The 20,776-nt window shown below is 39.5% G+C and overlaps 1 protein-coding gene across 2 annotated transcripts in view; it reads left to right on the forward strand.

Annotated features, from left to right (window-relative positions):
- The window catches only part of Chchd3 (coiled-coil-helix-coiled-coil-helix domain containing 3), a 264,717-nt gene that overhangs the window by 32,413 nt on the left and 211,528 nt on the right, over positions 1-20,776 (forward strand). For both annotated transcript variants that reach the window (XM_021234265.2, XM_005082384.4), the window contains exon 3: positions 18,557-18,638. In XM_021234265.2, the coding sequence (XP_021089924.1) occupies positions 18,557-18,638 (82 nt within the window). The remainder of the gene's footprint in view (positions 1-18,556; positions 18,639-20,776) is intronic.

Raw genomic sequence — 20,776 nt, forward strand, 5'->3', positions numbered from 1 at the left:
AGTGTTTGTTTGGGCTCTGGTGATCCTCAGAGTTTAGCAGTAGATCCTAGACCATTAGAAGTGAGTTGTTGATGGGCGCAGCCTGCATGCGATGGTCCCAAGCCACACTCAACCTTTGTGTGTGTGACTAGAGTGGGTGAGGGAGTTGTCACAGTCCTCGTGTTTCAAATTCTGCGGAGTGAAATAACAATACAGGAAACTTGTGAATGAGGAAGTTTTGCATTGACCTCTTGCTTCTATATGAGAAGAGAGCAGAAGAAAAGTCAGAGCACTGATTTAGCTTTTCTGGTAGCCGGGATATCTTCTCTTTTAGAGTTAGCTTGTCTGCAGACTGTGGAGAGTTTAGTGAATTGATAGTCTACATGATCACTTAACACCAAGTACATGACTGGGTGTAGCCTGGAGGAATCACTGGAGTAGAAAAGGCAGTTGGGTCAGATTGACATGTAATATGTAAATTCCTGAATTAATTTTGAAGGTTGTTTGTGAAGGATCTTGGATAATGCTATGTTAGTATTAATTGTCAGGATCTAGAACATTCCCAGAGACTGACCTGCGGGTGTGCCCGTGAGGGCTTATCTTGACTAGATTAATTGATGTGGGATGACCCACCCTAACTGGGTGAGACTCCTTCCCTGGTGGGGCTCTTGACTGTATACAAGAAGAAACGCCTGAATACCACTAGTGTTCTGATTCTTGGCTGGATGCAATGAGGGGAACTCCTTCAAGCTGCTGCTACTGTGTCCTTCCCTGTACTAAGATGGACTGTAGGTAGCCTCAAACTGTGGGCTGGAATAAACCTTTTCTCTTTCAGTTGGTTTTGTCAGGGTATTTTATTACAGGAACAGGAAAAGATACAAAGATGGATAATGTAGATTTATGGGAGTCAACATGTAATGTGAGTATTTTGGTATCCATCAGAGAAGATAACATTTCTCAACAGTCCTATTGCATGGTGTCTATACCCTCTTCCAGATAAACAGTCACAGGGAGGCTAACATGACGTACATCAGGGGTCTGATCCTGGATCCTGTCTTTGTGGCAGTGGTATGAGCATAGCTCTGTGGTTTCAGGAGCATTAGTGCTTTTCCAGTTTTCCCTTGTACATGCCAAGCAGAGCAGTAATCAACGAGACATTGCTGGAGCCCAAGTAGGCTTCTGCTCTTGGATTTATCCCAGCCAAAGTGGACCAGGTATGGCTGGAATTTTAGCTGTTTCTCTTCCTCAGTCACACATTTTGAGACTATCTTTCCAGTTTTCTAGGTCTAACAAAGGGAGGAGTAGAACTTCGCATTTTCCCTTTGGTAGCAGGGTTCATGAGGCAGGTTGCAGGATCTACTGTTGTAATGGAGACCCAGAAAGGCAGTGACAAAAACAAATGAGATACTTTTCTTTTAAACCAGCATTTTGTATCCTCCTAATTGACACCAATAGCTAATCACATTCCTTGATGGAGCTTAGTTTCCATGTGCCTTCTTGCTCTGCATGACGCAAAGTAGAGTTCAGCTACAGCTGGGTCTGTGTGCCTGGACTGTCTTGGGGCTGTGTGTACCATGTTCATTTTCATCATATTTTCTGGAACCTGGTTGGCAGGCTGTCACCAAGTGCTGGTGACGCTGCAGACAAACAAACAAACAAACAAACAAACAAACAAACGCAGTCTCTTTTGATCAGCGTGTGCCCAGCCAGAAGCAATGAGTACAGGGACAATAACAGCTTGCACTGTTACTTGATATTCATACTTTTCTTTGGTATTTTAGGTGAGAGTAAAAGAGGCTATAGCGAATAGTTAACATATTGGAAACAGTGACAACACTGAGATAGGTATATGCTCATTTCAAAGTAGAGTGGAGTTAGGTTGGAATATTTTGGCTACAGAGATCCATTTCTCACATCTAAATTCCTGTTTGGGTTTTTGTTTCTCTTGATGTATCATCCTGGCGTTTTCAATTTATATCCAAAATAGTATAAACCGTATCGGAGGAGCCTTTGCTATTACAAGCAGTGAATAGTTTAGTTTGATTTTCCTTTAAATTCAAGTAAATCAGATGAAGATTAAAACCAAGATAAAGCTATTATCTCTCATTGTATCTTGTCATTTGTCATTGCTATCCTGTCTTGAAAACTTTGGAAAGTGATGATTTGTTTTGAGATATAATTCCCACAAATAGGTGTTCAGAATTTTTTTATCTTAGCCAGTTGACTGCAGTGTGTGCTTGGACTAAGCTGCATGAAGTTTGGTATGTCAAATAATCGTTTTCACTAGAGACACTCCAGGCTGTGAAACCCCAGTGAGGAGTTGTCAGGTTCCGTTTTCAGGAAGCAAGGCGAAAGTTTGATGCTGTGTTTCCTACCGAGTGTAAATCCAATCAGCTAGCACAGTGTGCTAAATGTTTTATTTTGTTAGTGGCCACAAAGAATGTAAGGATAAATATAACATATTTAGTTTAAGTTTATAGTATGGTTTTATATTTTCTTTTTAAGCATATCTTTGTGGAACAAAGAACAAATTTCTATGTTTGTTTCATAGCCAAAATTGACTTTTTTTTTTTTTTTTTTTTGGAGTTAAGATCTCAGTATATATCCCTGGCTGGTTTGGAACTTGTAGTATAGATGGAGCTGGCCTGAAAGTCATAGAGATCTGCCTGCCTCTGCCTCCTGGATACTGTCCTAATACTCTAATAATATAATACTTTAATGATGATTAAAGACGTGTGCCATCACCTGGTCAAAATGGACAACTTATAGAAGGTTTAGAACACCCCAATTTAGGGACTTTTGTGTTAGTCACTCTGTGGAGATAGAGCAATGGTTCTCAGTCTCCCCAATGCTGTGACCCCTTAATACAGTTCCTCATGTTGTGGTGACCCCAACCATCAAAATTATTTTTGTTGCTACAGAATTATAACTGTAATTTTGCTATTGTTATGAATTGTAATATAAATATCTGACATGCAGATGGTTTTAGGTGACCCCTGTGAAAGGTTGTTTGACTCCTAGGTTGAGAACCGCTAACTGCCATAGAGCTTTGACCTGCTATGTTGTGGGGTATTTTTTGCAAGATATGGAAAATACTGTCTGTTTCTCTGTCATTCCTTTATCCGGCTAGCTTAACTTCAACTGATTGCTTAAGTCAGTGGCTGGATTTTCATCAGCTCTCCTTGGTAACATGCATCATTCATCACACAACAATGATTGGTATTATCTATCGAGAAATCTCAGTAGAAGACAAAAATAAAATGCTCCTTTAAAAACTAGAGTGAAAAGAGACCATCTTTTGCTTTTCAAGAGCCCCTCTATTTTCTGCCTATATTTAATATAGCCATTGAATATCCTTTTGAATGCTTGACTCTCATCATTTTCAATTATAGAGGAACTCTTCAGCAAATAGCCATTTATGTGTGCTTCTAGATAGCAGATGAGAGCGACTGCACCTTGTATGCTGTCAGCTTGTTCTCCCCAGAAACTGTAAGGAGAAAAACCCGATGAAACGAAACGAAGCTGAACCAAACCAAACCAGTTGATAGTTTTATTCTCTTGGATTCTGTGATGGTCACTTTTAGGCACCTTAGTCTATCCAGCTCTGTGTGTGGGCACAAATATGGTTTGAATTTCTCTCAGACCGATAGGATTTGGGTATTTCATGCTCATGATTTGAAATCAACAAATACATTTTAAAGTTAATTTTCACTTAAAAATTTTTAATGCTTTAAATTTTTATAAACTTTATTATAAACATTATAGCTATGAAGCGGGAGAGATGGTTCATTGGTTAAGAGTACTGGCTGTTCTTCCAGAGGGCCTGGATTTAATTCCCAGCACCCACATGGCAGCTCACAACTTTCTGTAATTCCAGTTCCAGGGGACCTGACACCAATGGCAAACACAATGTTTATAAAAAATTGCAGATAAATAAAAACATTCACCAAAGTTTTTACCTTGTATAACACAAGATTTTATTTATAGGTTGTTGAAGCTGACCTCCAGTTTTGGCTCAAGTGATCTTGTTTCAGCCTCTGGCTTAAGCCTGATAAATGATAAGGTTTTTCCCCCCTATTTATTTAAAAAACACTTAAAATGTTATTTATTATTACTGTGTATGTGTATTGTGTTCATGTTGGAGCTCATGGATGGAGGCCAAAAACGGGTGTCAGATCCCGTGGGACTGGAGTTACAGGTGTTTGTGAGCTGCCACAAGACTGCTGGGAACTGAACCCGGATCCTCTGCAAACAGTGTGATGTGAGCTCGTAACTGCTGAGCCATTTCTCTAGCTCCATGTGTTATGCAATTATAATTTGGATAGTCATGAAAGTACAAATGTGTTTTTGGATCATGTATACAGGGAGAAAAGAAGGTGAGTTTTTTTTCCCACCTTAACACGTAGATAATATTCTTTATGCATGTAAGTGGTAGACACAGACTAATAAATGAAGACTGAGTAGTATTTTCAGTCCACTCTCTTGTCCACTTCACTTAAAGTGAGCCTTGTTTTCTGAAGAACTGATAACTTCCTAAAGCACGTTTCTTAACATAAGCATAGTGTTTTATTATGTGACTACTGTCTTACTAGCTAACCATGTCTGTGTTTGGGATGCTTAATTTGCTCGGGACAGATATAGATACAGATGTAGATATAGATATAGATGTCATTTTACTTTGTTTTATAGATCTTTGTCTTTGCCATCAGCTTCATGTTCCCTAGAGGGAGATTTAATAGGTACTTAGGTTGGCCATGAAAATGAAATTTTAGAAAATGGTTGATCAACATCAGTTTTACTTACCCTCTTATCTCCTTATCCATCATCATCTATGACTTTAGCATTGTTTATAGGCAATGAAAGAGATGGAAATTAATTCTTGTTACTGTCAAATCAAATGCATTTACAGTAAATAAGTGAGCATTGGCCATTAGAGGCTAAAACACTGATGTATTGGGCCTAAATCCTCAACCAAGGCACATGACAAATTCTCTTTTACTAAATCTTTTCTGTGGTTTTAAAAAAAATTGCCATTTGTAGCATGTTGGCATTTTGAAAAATACATGGCTTAAAACAGCCTCCTGCAAAATACATTAGTACTGGCTTGCTGGAATATCATACGTGTCAGTAAGGAGTTTTAAAGTAAAATATCTGCAGGTCTTCAATCAAGAGTTTCATTGTCATGTTAGTGTGATGGTTGTCTTTGACCTTCCAATACTCTCTGTTCACTGCATTTCCTCTTCAAGAGAAATCTTATTGGTAACTTCCAGATAAATTGAGTCACAAAGGATAGCACCAGGGGAAACCAATGTTCCCCTGTGAACTCTCTCTTTCATTAGAATTAATCTGGTGTACTTCGTATGAAGTTCCTGTTTTTCTCCCTATTTAAGCCGGTGTCAAAATACATGCATCTATGTTTTATTTCATACACCCCCCCAGTCCCCTCAGCACTGCATTCCTGGAGAGTATTTCACATGTAGTAATTTACACTATTATTATTTCACGCTATGTTCAGCTGCACCTGAGTGTAGGTCTGAGTATTTCATCTGTCTTTTACAGACTTTTATGTTCTATATATAATGCCTTATTAGATTAACTTCTATTAAATTTTCTATAAGCTATGGAACTGGCTTAAAATATATTAAAACCGGCATGAAGTGTTAAAACATGAAGTCAGATCCTATTTATCTGGATCAATGAATTTGCAATCTGTCACAAAATTAGAGCAGATTTAAGTTTACTTACACAAACAGGATGGGGCACGGGGCATGGAGAGCTGCAGAAGACTTTGTAAGAAACCTTCCTTAAAGGAAGTCTCAAATGGTTTAGTAAATTATTTTATGAAATCATCATGTATGTTGGAAGTTATTATTTGTAGAGAAATCAGTTGATATTCTAATTATTAGTGCAGTTCCCATAGGGACTTGACCTGATAACACTCTTAATGACTGGATCTGATTGCCAGAGGTACTTGAAAAGAATTCTAAGTGCATTTCTTTTCAAGTGTCCTATATGTTTGAATGATACTCATTCTTGCCTTCTTTATACCATTTTTATGTAGTTTCATATTAAATGCTAATTATTTTAGGTATTTATAGAGAAACAATTTCTTTTTTATTATTCTTCTGTCATGTATTACAACCCAATTACAGTTTCCCCTCCTTCTAGCCCCCCACCCACTCCACTCTCCCCCAGACCCATGCCTCCTCCATCCCCCCTCAGAAAAGAACAGGCCTACCAGGGACATCATCCAAGCTCTGCATCATATGCTACAATAAGATCAGGTACACACCATCACATTAAGATTGGGCGAGGCAAACCGGTAGGAGGAAAAAGGGTCCCTTAAGTAGGCCCAAGTGTCAGCAACCACCCTTACTTGCACTCTTAGGAATACCATAAGAATACCAGGCTGCTCAGCCATAGCATCTGAAGAAACGATTTCTGATTAAGCCTTTTAATTTCAAAAGGAAATCTCTGAATTATTAGGAGTTTATAATACCTAGGGGTACTTCTTAAGGAATTGTCTTGCACCCTCAAGTTGTGAATGTCTCATCAGTTCATGCCCTTCAAAGCCTCTTTCCCCAGGCTCGACCCTAGTTTTACACATATAAACAGGAAGTAGTTTTATATGGTTTAAAGTATCCTGAATTTTCCAGAAATACAATTTACATTTAACACTAGCTATTTTGCCTTTGTGGTGATTTAACACATCAACTGAAGAGTCAAACGTTTTCCTTACATCTTTTGGAGTATGTGTAGCTGAATATTTATATAGTGGGATGTCATTGTCTTATAGGTTTGTTTCTCTTATTTATTTTTAATTATACTTCGGGCATTATATTAAAGTTTTGTGCTGGGTCAATACCAGTTTCTCCTCAGGATCATATAGTCATAAACTGTTTCTGTCTAGGAAACAGCTGGAAGCTGAGTGCAGTGATGGAGTGCTTACTCTGCAACTCTGCATCAAAAGGCTTTGGGTTCAATCCCAGCTGTCCGTCTGTCCATCCATCTCTGCACACGCCCGCCTGCCCGCCCGCCCGCACGCACACGGAGTTGGGTCTTGAGTCTGGGAAAGGTGCCAACCACTGGCATGAACAGAGGTGGCATTTTCACATGGTGAGGTTGATCTTGACGTTCAGATCCTCCTGCCCCTCTGAGAGCTAGGATTTAATGTGTCACACTAAACGCGCTGCTGAGGTTGGAATCCACGATTTCCTACATGCTAGGCAGCTGCTCTACCAGCCAAGCCACATCCCCAGTCCCACGTTGTTATTTCATACAGTCCTTGCAGTTCTACAGGGTTGACACTCCTAAACCTTACACAGCATACGAAGTTATACAATGAAATGCCTGTTAACAGTAAGAAGAAATTCCACATCTTTTCTCCGTTTAATATCGGTGTTAAGGAGATTTGTGGATCATTATGAATCTCATCATAATAAAGATTTTTCTTTTATTGTGATCTTTTCAGCCTTACTACAGATAATTTATTTTACTTTTAGGAAAAGTCCAACTACACTTTTACCTTTAAACGAAAGACTGTGCTTTGGTCTTGAAATCCCTCTGTAGTCCTTTATTTTAAAGACAGGTCAGCTTCGATGATCTAAGCCTCTGAGTTTCAACTGTGCTTCATAGGGAATGACGTGTTATTACAGATTATAACCACATATGAATACATCAAAATGGTGTTCTCTGAATGTTAAGTGGAGATTTGTTACTTTAGATGAAGGGAAAACAATAAAGCCATAGTTGTTATAATCTGAGGAGGCTGATCTAATGATCAGAATCGGATTCAAAAAACAAACAAACAAAAAAACCCAAAGTTCAAGGTATTACACTATGGCTTAGTGAAACATACACCAATATGCTGCCTTGACATTATAATATAGGTGAACTATCATAAATAAGAATTAAGTGTGGGTGTAAATTGTAAATTTCCTAAAATTAACCGAAATGTTCCAGGAGACCCTTACACTGTTTTTACTGCCTAGTATGGTTCAGCACCTAGAGCCAGGACTCCTGCCTCCTCCCTCACATGAGATATTATGCGCAAGTCCTGAGTTAAGGTGAGGTTAGTTGACTTTTTCTCCATGGTGCCAGATGTTGGATTAGAAGACAGAATTTATCTGCAGACTTTTGGGACTTTTGCTTTCCTTGCACCTTGATTGTCTGCAAATATAAATGTAAACTGTCCCTTAGAAAATAGTGTCGGGCAGAGCTTAAAGAGTTAAGTAGTAGATTAGTGGAATTCAGGAATAGATATAATGGGGATTAAATGTGCACCTTAATGTCATACACACAAGTTTATATCAGTAAGATGAGGATTCACTAATGATGGTCAGTACTGGATGGAGATTAATGTTCTGCTTACCAAAGCAGTTTATGTAGGTAAGGGCATTGTCTTAGTTAACGTTAGTTTTAGCATGTGACAATGGCCATGTACATTCTGTTTCACTGCTATCAAATAATCTTAAGAGAAAAGTGCTATGAAGTGTGCACCAGGATAGTGATTATGAAAATGGACTGTAGTGTGGAAATGCTAATTGGGTTGTGTTATTGTATGCCAAGCAGTCTAAGTTCCCTAAATTTATTTTTGGGAAATAAAAACTATCATTCAGTAGCATCTTATAGCTGAGTAATATATTATTAATTATGTCTGCCTTTCAAAAACACACAGATTTCTACTATTTGCAAAAATTATCTTTTATTTATATTTCCCTTGCCTTTCTTGTTTCCTTTCTAAACTTGGTGCCCAGAAGCCTGTATTTGCTGCCTCTGTTACTATCCTCCCACTGGTTCCTAATGTACACTTGACCAGATTTCCACATGCTCCATGGACTGAGAGGTAATTTGTAAGGCACACTGCCAGGCCTTCCTCTGGTGCCCAAGGTAGACATTAATTCACTAAGCCTGGACTTGGTCTCACAGTCTTCTTCCACACAGCATCCCCGGTGGCCACTGCCGGTCAATGGGAATTGGCATGGGATGCAATCTGTTTATCATTGCAGCATGTGCTATTTTGGTTCATATCCTTTCCATGCCATTCTTCTTTGTCTCTAATGATGCTTTTCTTTCATTCCCCTTCTATGAATTTTTAAGTCTGCTCCTTAGTCTTTTACTTTTCTCTCTTTAATATGATTTCCCCCATCCAGGGAGAATTCTCTGAGCTCAGATCTGTAATAATCATTCCCGGACCAGCATTTCACCCAAGTCTCACATAAGATCTGAGATTCAGGTCCAGGTATCTAATTGCCTACAGCTCCATGTACTGCTTGTTTCATTACTTTTGGTTGAAAGTATCTGAACTGAGCTCATTATCTTTCTTTCTCCAAGGGTCTCTCCTCTTTACTTAATTGACCATCATGGGTATTAATTCCTTGGCTGTCTGTGCCTCTGACATTTTTCTTTCATCTCACTGTCACAGGTGATGTTTCTCCTGGAGAAAGGTCTTGTCCTCCCTCATTGCCAGTCTCCACTGCCAGTGGCTCTTCACCTTCAGTCACACCCCAGGACAATGGGAGCTCTTGCTAGTGCATAGTTGGGCCCCATCCCCTGAGGGTTGCTTCTCTAGGTTCCTAATAGTCCCCTAGTGGTGCTGCTGCTATGTGGGGCCTCACATGGAGAACCACTCATTGTCTTCCTCTTCCTAGCTGATCTGCAAACCTTTACTAGATCAGATGCCTGCTAGCACCTTAATTCCTTCTGTTATTCCCAGGTTTTACAGTCCCAAAGCCCTGCTTCTGAACATTCACAGGTTTCCTGCCTAGTTTCTAGCGTTACCTCAGCTCATTGTACTTTACCCTTCTGTTTTTACTTTTCCCAAACATGTTTTATTTGCTTTCTGTTTCTTTTTTGTATTAATTTAGGACCTTGCTCAAGCTCCACCTCCTCAGTGATGGTGTACTTTGGGATGCTTCCTTTTTTAATAAAGCCCAGTTTTAACTGTCTTATTAATCATTATTTTCTTAATGGTAGGGACTATTTTATGTCTTCATCTCTTAAACATGAGCATGGGATTAAGTTGAAATAGATTTCAATTTAGTACTCAATTTATTTCCCTAGTTTTAGATATACATAGGGGTCCTTGATTTTGGGGGAGGAGAGTGAAACCAATGAATGTTAACTCATGCACCCATCAGAGAAGAGTAAATGGTGCAAGTGTTGAAACAGAAAGGTTTTAACCAGTTCAGCAAAACTTAATACCTATCCTCCTTTGTGAATAGCAGGCTGTTGGTAGTTTTGGGTGGTTCTGGATTCTCTGTAAGGGAGGGTGTTGTGGAATATTAGTTTAATATGTATTACATTCCTTTACACTGTGGAATATTTGTTTAATGATGCAAAGATATGTTGCATTCTTTTATGATGCATTTGTTTAACTCTGAAGCTGTGTTACTTTGACTAAAACACATAGTGGGTCTAATAAAGAGCTAAAGGGTCAGTGATAGCAAGGCAGGAGAGAGGGATAGGCAGGGCCGGCATGCAGAGAGGTAGGAGAGAGGGATAGGCAGGAGAGAGGGATAGGCAGGGCCGGCATGCAGAGAGGCAGGTGAGAGGGATAGGCAGGGCCGGCATGCAGAGAGAATAGGAGTCTAGGCTTGGGAGAAGAGAGGAGGAAAATGAAAAAAGGAGGAGGTGTGCAAGTTTCAGGGGCCAGCCACCCAGCGATACAACCAGCCATGGAGTAAGAAGGAAAGAAAGATACATAGAATTAAGAAAGGCAAGAAGCCCAGAGGCAAAAGTGTAGATGAAAAAAGACAGGGTATTTAAATTAGAAAAGCTAGCTAGAAACATTCATTTATTTGGGAGCTGGGCGGCAGGCCCACAAAGAGTTAAAAAAAAAAAACCAACCAAGAAGGGTTTCAGGAGCAGAAACCTGATGTGGGAAGTTGGGGCGCTGGAATTGATTTAGAGGCTTTTTTGTCTTCCCTACGTGATACCAGAGTACCTTGCTTTTCCTTGAGGTGGATGTCCAACTCCACAAATCATCTGTAGATGTGTGTCTAGCAAAGCCTGCAAAATGTTTTTTTTTCCTGCTGTCTTTTCTTTTTTTGTCCTGTCCTGAGAGGTAATTTCTGTGAATGAATTACTTGTCACTCTAAGAACAACTGGCAGCATGTTTTGCCTGTGATAGACCACTTTGTTCTTGTACATTCATTTCAGTGGTCTTTCTAGATGACAAAGCGGAGGCAAAACCTGGAAATCAGTCCATCGGTTTCTGTTGTGTGACATTTGTACACTGTGTGAGGATGTATTGCTGTGATTGGTATAATAAAGAGATAAAAGGTCAATAGCTTGGCTCGGAAGATAGGCGGGAAGATAGGCGGGATTTCCAGGCAGAGAAAGGACAAGGAGCAGGAGTCTAGGCAAGTGAATTACACCAGGTGTTGCCAGCAACACTGGAAGGAAGCAGGACGTGACAGAACATGGATTGATAGAAATGGGTTAATTTAAGTCACTAGAGCTAGTTAGGAACAAGCATAAGCTATAGGCTGAACTTTCATAATTGATAAGAAATCTCCAGGTCATTATATGGTAGCACAAAGAAATGTGCATAACAGGCCTTTTGCTCAACGTGGTTACAGATGAGGGCAGATATTGGAAACCGCTAGTTTGGGTGCTAATATTGTCAGTGCCACAGCTGTGGCCTGATGCAGTGTAAGGCTCTGAGCAAAATCAAAGATTAGGGAAAACTGGGACCAGACTTTTTGTTTCCCAGTCTCTTCTTGTTCTGAAGAAATAAACCAGAGACTGTTTGAATTACTTGTCACTTGTGTGGTTTGTGTGGTTTTTGCATTTCAGTTGGGATTGGAAAGTTAATGCTGCTTAATTTATATTTGTATCCCTAGTGAACAAAATATATCCATTTTTTGAAACAAACAAAAATTAAGCTATGCATCAAAAAGCAATATCCAGGGGTAATTATTATTTTTTAATTTAAATTATAGATCTTATTTTCCTAGAGGCTTTGTGAGATCTTGCAACTATTATTCAGGATATTAAGACATGAAATACTAGATGTATCTGTTTCTCAATACTGGTTTTACAAATTGTCTGCTTGCAAATGTGAAAACTGTAGGCTATGAATTACGAACTTGTCTATTGCTATTCAGCTTCTGCAGCCCTGTATTGATGTGTGTTTTCACAAAGGATGGAATGTGGAGCTGGATTGTGAGTGCTTATCTAGTAGCAAACAATGAAGTGGGTATTATTTGCATATTATGCCATTCAAATTAGAAGCTTACAAAGATGTGTAACTCCTTATGTAGGAATGACACTGCAAAATAGACCATTAACTTGGTGCCTAAATGTTTAGGTTGACAAACTCTTTGTTGTACTGTGCCTTCTGATACCAGTATTTTCAATTATGAATGTGCAGTTAGGAACTTTCAGTCTGTCTTCATAACTTGAGGCACAGTTATCCTATTTGTATGTAGACAGGTTTTTTTTTTTTGAAGCAGTCTTAAGATACATTTCCTGTTTGACGTTGTAATGTTTTGTTAATTGTTCACAGAGCATAGTATTTTCGGATGTGTATTTTTGTATATTATAATAAATTTGTCTGACGGATAGATTGTGTCACAGATGACATAATGTTACATATTTATTTCCCCCTGAGATCTGTCCTAGTCATCAGAGCCTACACCTGTTAGGAGATATGACGAAAGACAAGATTTATGTTGCAGCACATGCCAGGGCTGTTTAGCCGTAACATACTGTGCTGTATTTCATTGATTGCATGGATGCTTCCATTAGTACTTTTAAAAATAAGTTCTCTTCGTACTAATGAATTTATTGCCATCTTACAATTGATGAGTGTTTCTGTGGAGTTTGAAATGTAATTTGAGTGTATCTTTTGCTGCAGGGTGTAGCTCAAGTGTCTAAACCCAGAGAAGTCAGAATCCTTAAAATCTGCTTGTGTTAAACAGTAACACATTTTCTCTGTATAGTACAGCGTCATAGTTTCTCTCAATATTTAGCACAGAAAAAGTGTAAGCTAAAGCCCAAAAGGGCGATCGAGCGAAGGGACAAACCCAAAGGTGTTTTCTAAGTAGCAAGTCTTAATTTTAATTAAAATATTTATTAGAGATTAAAAATACACTAACAAATGTACAAGAATTAGGCAAAGAAACTGTACAGGTGGGAAAAGTTGCACAGAAAGCTGGTGTCTGACCCTCCTTCGTTTTTTTGAGACAGTGTTTTTCTGTGTAGTCGTGGCTGTCCTGGAACTCACTCTTTAGATCAGACCAGGCTGGCCTTAAACTTGGAGATCTGCCTGCCTGTAGTGTGTCTCTTAAGATCTGAGACATTTCTGTAATCCTGGAATTGTGTTTTCTGTCTTCTGCTTTTTTCATAGATGATGGGTGTATAAGACCTTCCATCCTTTGGAGTTGTTCCTGTTCACTACTCAGGGATTTATCATAAAGGTGTCCTCATCACTGCTGGCTGGTCTAGTCAGTTTCTCTGTACACACAGAAATTTATCACCAGTCAGTGTGTGTGTGTGTGTGTGTGTGTGTGTGTGTGTGTGTGTGTGTGTGTGTGTGACCATGGTACTCACAGTTCCAAAGACTGCCCACAATTGAGTACAATAAGGAGTTTCTTTCCTTGATCCTAAACACGCATTTATAGCTTAGAAATTTAGTTGAGAAGAGAATAAATGCATTCCATTAGTTTAAACTATCCAAAACTTCTGTTTAGTTAAAACAAGCAAATAATAATTTGTTAGGAATCATGATCTGTTTTTAATTGAGAATTATTTTTGAGTAAGAGGTTTAAGGTCACACTCGATGTAACCTTTTTCTCATATTTTAAGCTAGTGTCCTATTTTCTGTAACCGTTTTACAGAACATGTTAGTGTTCATTAAAACGTATTCACTATTGAGAACTTCCAGTGATTTCTGAGACGTTACCAAGGTGTAAGGTACATGTTTTTGAAGAAAACATCCCAAGCCTTAACACATTCTAAAGAGAATGCGAATGTGTGTCAAAGCCACAGGGCCAGCCATACTCCATGAACTTGAAGCAGCATGTGCAGACTTCTGTGGCAAGTCTCCTTAAGATGGTGTGAGCTGTTCTCATTTTTCAAAACTTATGGATTCCTATAGGTTTGCTTGGGAACTCCCAGCACTAATGGGCGAAGTTGCCTTTCCTCTGCTTCTAACAGAAAACCTGACCTTTTAGTTTAATAACAGTTGTAACTGAGAAAATGTTCAGATCTGGAGAGTTGGAGAAGTTTCCAGACAGGCCATTTTAAATAGCAGGTTCTGAGTTCTGTATCTTTTTCTCCTGGGCACTTTGGATTTGACCTATCAGAAGAAATACATTGTTGCTTTCCGTATTCTATTGATTTAAAAACAAATAACAAGAAGTTTAGGTTTGCTCAGGAGCCGTAACTACACTAGCTTATTTTCTGCCTGTGCTTTGATCCGCTATTGTAGATTCTAAATTCTTTATGCTAGGCCATGAGTTATCTTTTGTCATTTTGAAATCTGGATGCTAGCTTAGGTAATTACTTTTCCAGTTGTGACCTTGAGACCAATAGTCATAATTTTTTCCTGCCCTATTTCTTGGAAATAGCTAGGGCACTACATAGCTGTGTTTTGTTCCCTTTACTGACCAGAAGTGATGTCACCCAGCTTATCTTAGACATGTCTTCTAGAGCTTTCTTGCCCCTTTTGTTGCTGGAATTTTCGCGCCCTTGTGTGTGTCCGTGTCCGTGTCTTGACTATGCCACCTTTAATCCATTTGCTCCTTCTTGCCTTACAGCAGGCGGGGGTAGGGGTGTGGGGGTGTTTTGAGCTGAGTGGGCAGTCAGAGAGGCTGGGACAGACACAGCAGTCCTCCAGTGCCTTTTCCTCTCCCACAGCGCTGTGTCTGCCTGCACAGTCAGCTGCATGGCCTGTTGCCATCACCCACCTGGTCCCCAATTGGGTGACCGCTTCATCATTGCCCCAGTCACACACCGCTGCTCACTTTGACCTTTTCTCTGGAAGGGAGCCCCAATGTCACAGACAAGACCTACGAGGATACGTCTTTGCGCTGAGTGAAAGGAGGCAGATGCAGAAAGACAGGGCCTGCAAGCTTCTCACTTTCGTAACTCTGGAATCACAGAAGCGGAGAGCGGAAGTTCTGGAGGGCTGGGGTTGGGAGATACTGGAAATAGGTTGCTCTGGATGAGGAAGCTCTGGGCAGACAGACTACACGGCAAGGAGACTTTATTTTGTATGTGAGATTTGATGAGGCCAGACTTTACATCACATGTACACACACAATAAACTGTGTGTGGTGGCCGATGTGTTAATTTGATTGTAGCAGTCATTACATAATTTATATGACTATAAGATGATCACATTGAATATATACTTTTTTAAAAAATCAATTATACCTCAGTAAAGTTGGAAAAATAACCCAGTAAACCATAAACATGTGAGACTTTTCTCAGCTCATGTTGGAAACTAATCTCGTGACTCAGCTTGGCATACTAAGGTCTTCCAGAGGCCTACTTTTAATTGATTAGTTGAGTTTTGGTGGAGAATCTTAAAGTATCCTCTCTGAGAACAGTGTCTACTGTGTTTTTGACTTTGCATCTTTAGATTGACAGTGTGGTGTTGGTCACCCTGGTCTGCCAGACTTCAGGATTCTATTAGTTCAGGTAGTACTTATTAGATGTGCTTGTGGTGGCACTAAATCAAACCGAGAGGAGTTTCTCTCATGTTGTTTTGCTTTTGAAATAAGTTGGCCATGTTGCTCACCCCGTATGGAACACAGTTCAGAACTTGAGGGCTGTCAGGTTCATCCACAAGGCTTGTGTTTGGATGAGGAAACCAAAAGCCAGAGAGATTAATTATCTTCTTATCCAAAGTCTGGCTTTTAGAAAACAGACTTAATCAGACTCTGTTGTTATTTTTATTATTTAAAAACCCTTCAACAAGGAAAAAAAAACACCCTAAAACGTGAAGATTTACCTGAATTCAAGGTAATTCTGTCTTAACGGGCTTCTTTGGTTTGTGTGTGACCTTTTCAAAGTTGAGGCCGTCTTTTTCATGGTATCTCTCTGAAGGCGGGGAGAAATAGCAGAGTTGGGAAAGACCCCTAGAGAGCATTTCACAAGAAATGAGCAGAGTAGTGCAGAGCTTTCCCGCTCCCAGCATGTAGGGACCACACAGGCTGCTGCTGCTCCCTGCCCTTGTCCCATGTTTTATATTCTCCTTTCTCCTCATTGAGATAGGTTTATCATTTAAAGTGAACGGGTCAGGTTTTTAGCTTATTTGTGGGTTTTTTTTTTTTTTTTTTTTTTTTTTTACGAGACAGGGTTTCTCTGTATTGTTTTGGAGGCTGTCGGTCCAGCCCGGCCTTGAACTCACAGAGATCCGCCTGCCTCTGCCTCCCAGTGCTGGGATTAAAGGCGTGTGCCACCACTGCCCGGCTTATTTGTAGGTTTATGTGCAACCATCAAGCAGTCTAATTTAGAACGTTTTCACTATTTCAGGGAGTAATCCTAGGTTTTTGAGGTGACATAACTGGTTCTTGAGGAGCTGAGGGAGCAGGATTGTGAATTTGAGGCCAGCTTTAGACATGATCTGTTTTGAAAAACCCAAAAGGAACCAGTACACACCAAGTCCTCGCCACCCTAAACATACAAACAAGTTATACCAGTCAGATGGACAGATTAACCACAAGGGCATGTGTGCACACATTCACGCATGCCATCACCACCAACAACAGTAGAAGGTAACGGGTGCTCACGAGTTGCCTTTTCTCTTTCCTCCCTTTCTCCTATCCAGACAGCCACTAGCCAGCTTCCTGGCATACTTATGTGCAGAACATAAGATATATAACAATATATACCTTTTGTTTCTGAGTTATTTCACACATCTTTGTTGTATCATGTGTCTGATGTCATTCCTTTTTATACAGTTACATGAATGGATATGCCATATTTTGGCTACCTATTTATTAACTGATATGCTCTTAGATCATCTCTACTTTGGGATATTAAAATAGCCCTACATTTTCATAAAGAAATTTTCATATGGATTGGTATTTTCGGTTCCCTCGAGCTTACACAGTACCTGAGGGTTCACCTCTTGGATCTGATTTAGGACTTAGGGAAACTACTAACTTGCGTATCTAGGGAGTGGTGCCATTTACACTCCTAGTGACGCCATTTTCTCCCCCACCGTAATGCATGATGCGCTGGGTTTCTCCACCATTTTTAACTCTTTGCCTTTTTGATTGTAGAGAGTGTGTGCACCATTGTGGTTTCAACTTGCATATTCCCAGTGACCGATGTTGAACAGAGTTCTGTATGCTTTTGGCTTTGCTTATCTTCTTTGAAGCAATGCCTTTTTATATTCTTTGTTGATTTTTCTTGGTGTTTTCTCATTTGACTATGAGTTCTTTGTCTATCATATTCTCTGGGTACAAGTCCCTTGTTATCTCTGATTGGTTATCTCCCCCCCCCATCCTGCGACTCCAGTTTTCACTGCTTGATGATGTTCCTTGTGCTGCCATTGCTTTCTTACGCTCTGTAACTGAGGAAAAACAGCCTTCAAACCCTTGATATACAATCACTGTTATTCCTTAGTGTCAGTTACATATTTAAAAAAAGTTTTTGTACCACATTGTAAGTAAATTTTTGCATATTCCCTGAGACAAGGTGTATCTGTTTCATGTTTGGGTCACCAAAAAAATGTGTACAAGTAGCAGGCAGACACAGACTGTCTGGTCTACCATCTAAGAGGTGGATCCATTAGGAATAACACTAGCTTCTCTGTGTTTTCCTATTCTCTCCCAGCGGTTCTGGTGCTTTTCACTCATAGTTTTAGTGAGTAGCTTTCTTATCAAGAAGAGATGGCTTTTGCCTATTTCTTATGGAAAACTCAAAGTAGTCTGTAAAATTGTCCGTTATTTACTGGTACAGCTGTAAGAATCTTTACAAGACATATTGTATAGTCTTTTAATTGGAAAGGCCAGATGTTGCCAGTCAAGTGTCAGGTATTTAGGAAGCTACAGCTGTGTGCTCAGTGCTCTTCTCTGCCTCTCCGGTTGTTGGCACTTGAGTTTGAGTGGCATATATCCCAGAAAATACACTTTCTAAATTCTCATAAGTTATACATGTCTTTTTCATAAATTATGGAGAAACGAATATAAGTATTCCATGCTCCATAATAAATATTTGTGTAATTATTATTGAATCGAGATGCTTTTGGCATCACTTTCCTGCCTAAAGTCCTTGACAGTCTGACCTCCCTTCACGGGCACTGTCAGACTTTAACCTTAGAACATCATTTTAACGACCTTGCACTTAATGGCTTAGTCCCTACTGGGCACTAAGCAGCTCCTTGTATTTTTATAAATTTTGGCAGGTGTGGAAATTTCTAGGTCACCAGGGGACTCTTGATTAAATTACTCCTGAAGTGCACTAATTGGCCTTTTCCACCATACTCAGGGAGTTCCAAGGAGACACTGACCACCTGGCACAATTTTGTCTGTTCAGATCCATCTTACTCATCTTTTCTTGTTTTTGGTTTTAGCAAGCCACTTGTTTCATCTCCTTTTGTCTTTGCTGATTGTAGTTTCTGATGAAGAATTGAAAAGAAGAGTAGCTGAGGAGCTGGCATTGGAGCAAGCCAAGAAGGAATCAGAAAACCAGAGACGGTGAGTTGCGTGGAACCACAGACTTGCCTGGACTTGTGATCCATAGCTATTTTAACAGATATATTTATTTTGTTTTTTGCGTATGAGTACTTTGCTTGCATGTACGTCTATGCATTGCCTGTGTTCCTGGTGTCTGTGGAGGTCAAAACAGGGCATTGGATCCCCTGGGACTGAAAGTAGACAATTGTGAGTCACCATGTGGGTCCTATGCAAGAACAACAAATGCTCGTAACTGCTGATTGTAAAAAACCAAACCAAACAACAACAGTACTGTACTTTTGTGTTGTAAAACTCCAAAATGTGCTGAACATAGGAACTTGACTGTTTTGCTTTGGGGTTGTGCTTGGTAGAACCCTACATTTTTCATGTTATTGTTATGAGCTTTGTTTTCTCAATAAATGCAAAGTATTTTCTGAGGATTCCCTAAGAACACCTAAATCTCTAAAAGAATGTGTTTAAGATTGAAAATTGAATCGCCTGTTACTGTATGTTAAAGTGGAGACTATTATAGGTAATTGTGAATATCATATGTCTTGTATGCTTGGATTAACAAATAGCACTAATTAGTGCTATACCCACTTAAAAAATTGAGATGTCATGAAAATTTGCATAGCTGAAAATGAAAGTCCTTTGTAATTCTCATAGAAATAGCCACTTTTCATATCTTATTATATTTTTATATGTAGATACTCTCACTTTATTGTTGCCATTATTAACCCTATCATGAATAGTAGCTAAAAGAATGCTCATTGAAATAATTGAAGCAGTCCAAGGCCATCCTGGGGGAAGTGATGTGTGAACCACAGTTCAGGCCTTCAGTGGAACACTGGACAGTCATGTTGATCCATGTTTGCTTTTCCAAATAATTTGCAAGAGTCATGAACTTGGGGGAGCAGGTGAGAGAAATAGTATGCAAACCAGCACTGACAGCACATACACACACATTTATTTTGAAAAGGCTCTACTTTTTAAAGCTCTAAAGAACATTCGTATTCATAGAAATGCACAAATACATTTTAACCCAAGGAAAGAGTCACACGCTTCCCATCTGTGTAGGTTCTGAAAGTTGCACAGAGTATAGAGCATCGTGGTTATGTGTTATTTTTTCACAGTGAGCAGCAGACACATGTCTACATGGGGTAGGAGCTTAGAATCTATTTGTAATTCATTTGATAAAGCCAATAAGCTTTGGATTGTAATAGAGTCCTCATTGGCCGTAGGACCATGACTTAATTTCTCAAGCCCTTCATTCCCCAGCTGGTGAGTTTGAACTTGCAATGTATCTTTACAAAATTTGGGAAAGAGTATAGGCTGTTTATTAAGTCCACCATTTTTTGAGGAAATAGTGTTATGGCTTAAAAAAACGGAGATATAATTATCCCTGCCAGAAGGGTCTATAGTGGTTTCCTTATGAAGCACTTTATAATTATTTAATAGGTTAGGGTGGTGGAGTATATAATCAGATAGTGAAGTTGAAGTATTAAAAAAATTCATATCAGTTTCATTACAGGGTAAATAAAAGCAGCACATGATGGTATCATTTCTTATATCTTGCTTGCAATTGTATTTTCTTTAATTCAATTTTATTTTCATACGGATTATTTGGGTGCCAAATTCATGTGTACCGTGGTAACTGTATTTCAGGAGTTCTTTTGTCTTCCTGCATTCCCATATGGTGCAGACTCTTTGTTTGCGTCGTTTACTGCCATTGTATGTGTGCGTTTCCCTTGGCTACTTGACTCCCTGTGCTTTGCTCTGGCCCGTGAAGGGAAAGGGCAGATGAGAGGAGTAAAAGGTGCTGGTGAGGGCCCCTTCCATATCTCATGTGGAATGGGGTTGACACCTAGCTATAACCTGGACAAATGATTATTGATAAAGGGTTTATTTTCTGTCACCTCTGCAGAGAGAAGAGGGTGGTCAGCTGTTATATTAGTTTTTTCTTTAAAAAAATGTTTTGTTTGAAGCCTTCTTCATGATAACCCCCAGCTGTCAAATCTTGGCAAAAAGTGTGTGCTCTCCTGTTCTCCTTTATGATACTTGGGGAAGAATCAATAGTCTTTTTTTTTTCCCCTCCTCCTTCCCTTTTTTTTTTTTCTTCTTCACCAGAGAAGAAACTTTAGCACAAGCATTAAGAAATT

Source organism: Mesocricetus auratus, unplaced genomic scaffold, assembly GCF_017639785.1.
Source record: "Mesocricetus auratus isolate SY011 unplaced genomic scaffold, BCM_Maur_2.0 Super-Scaffold_100019, whole genome shotgun sequence".
Classification (NCBI taxonomy): Eukaryota; Metazoa; Chordata; class Mammalia; order Rodentia; family Cricetidae; genus Mesocricetus; species Mesocricetus auratus.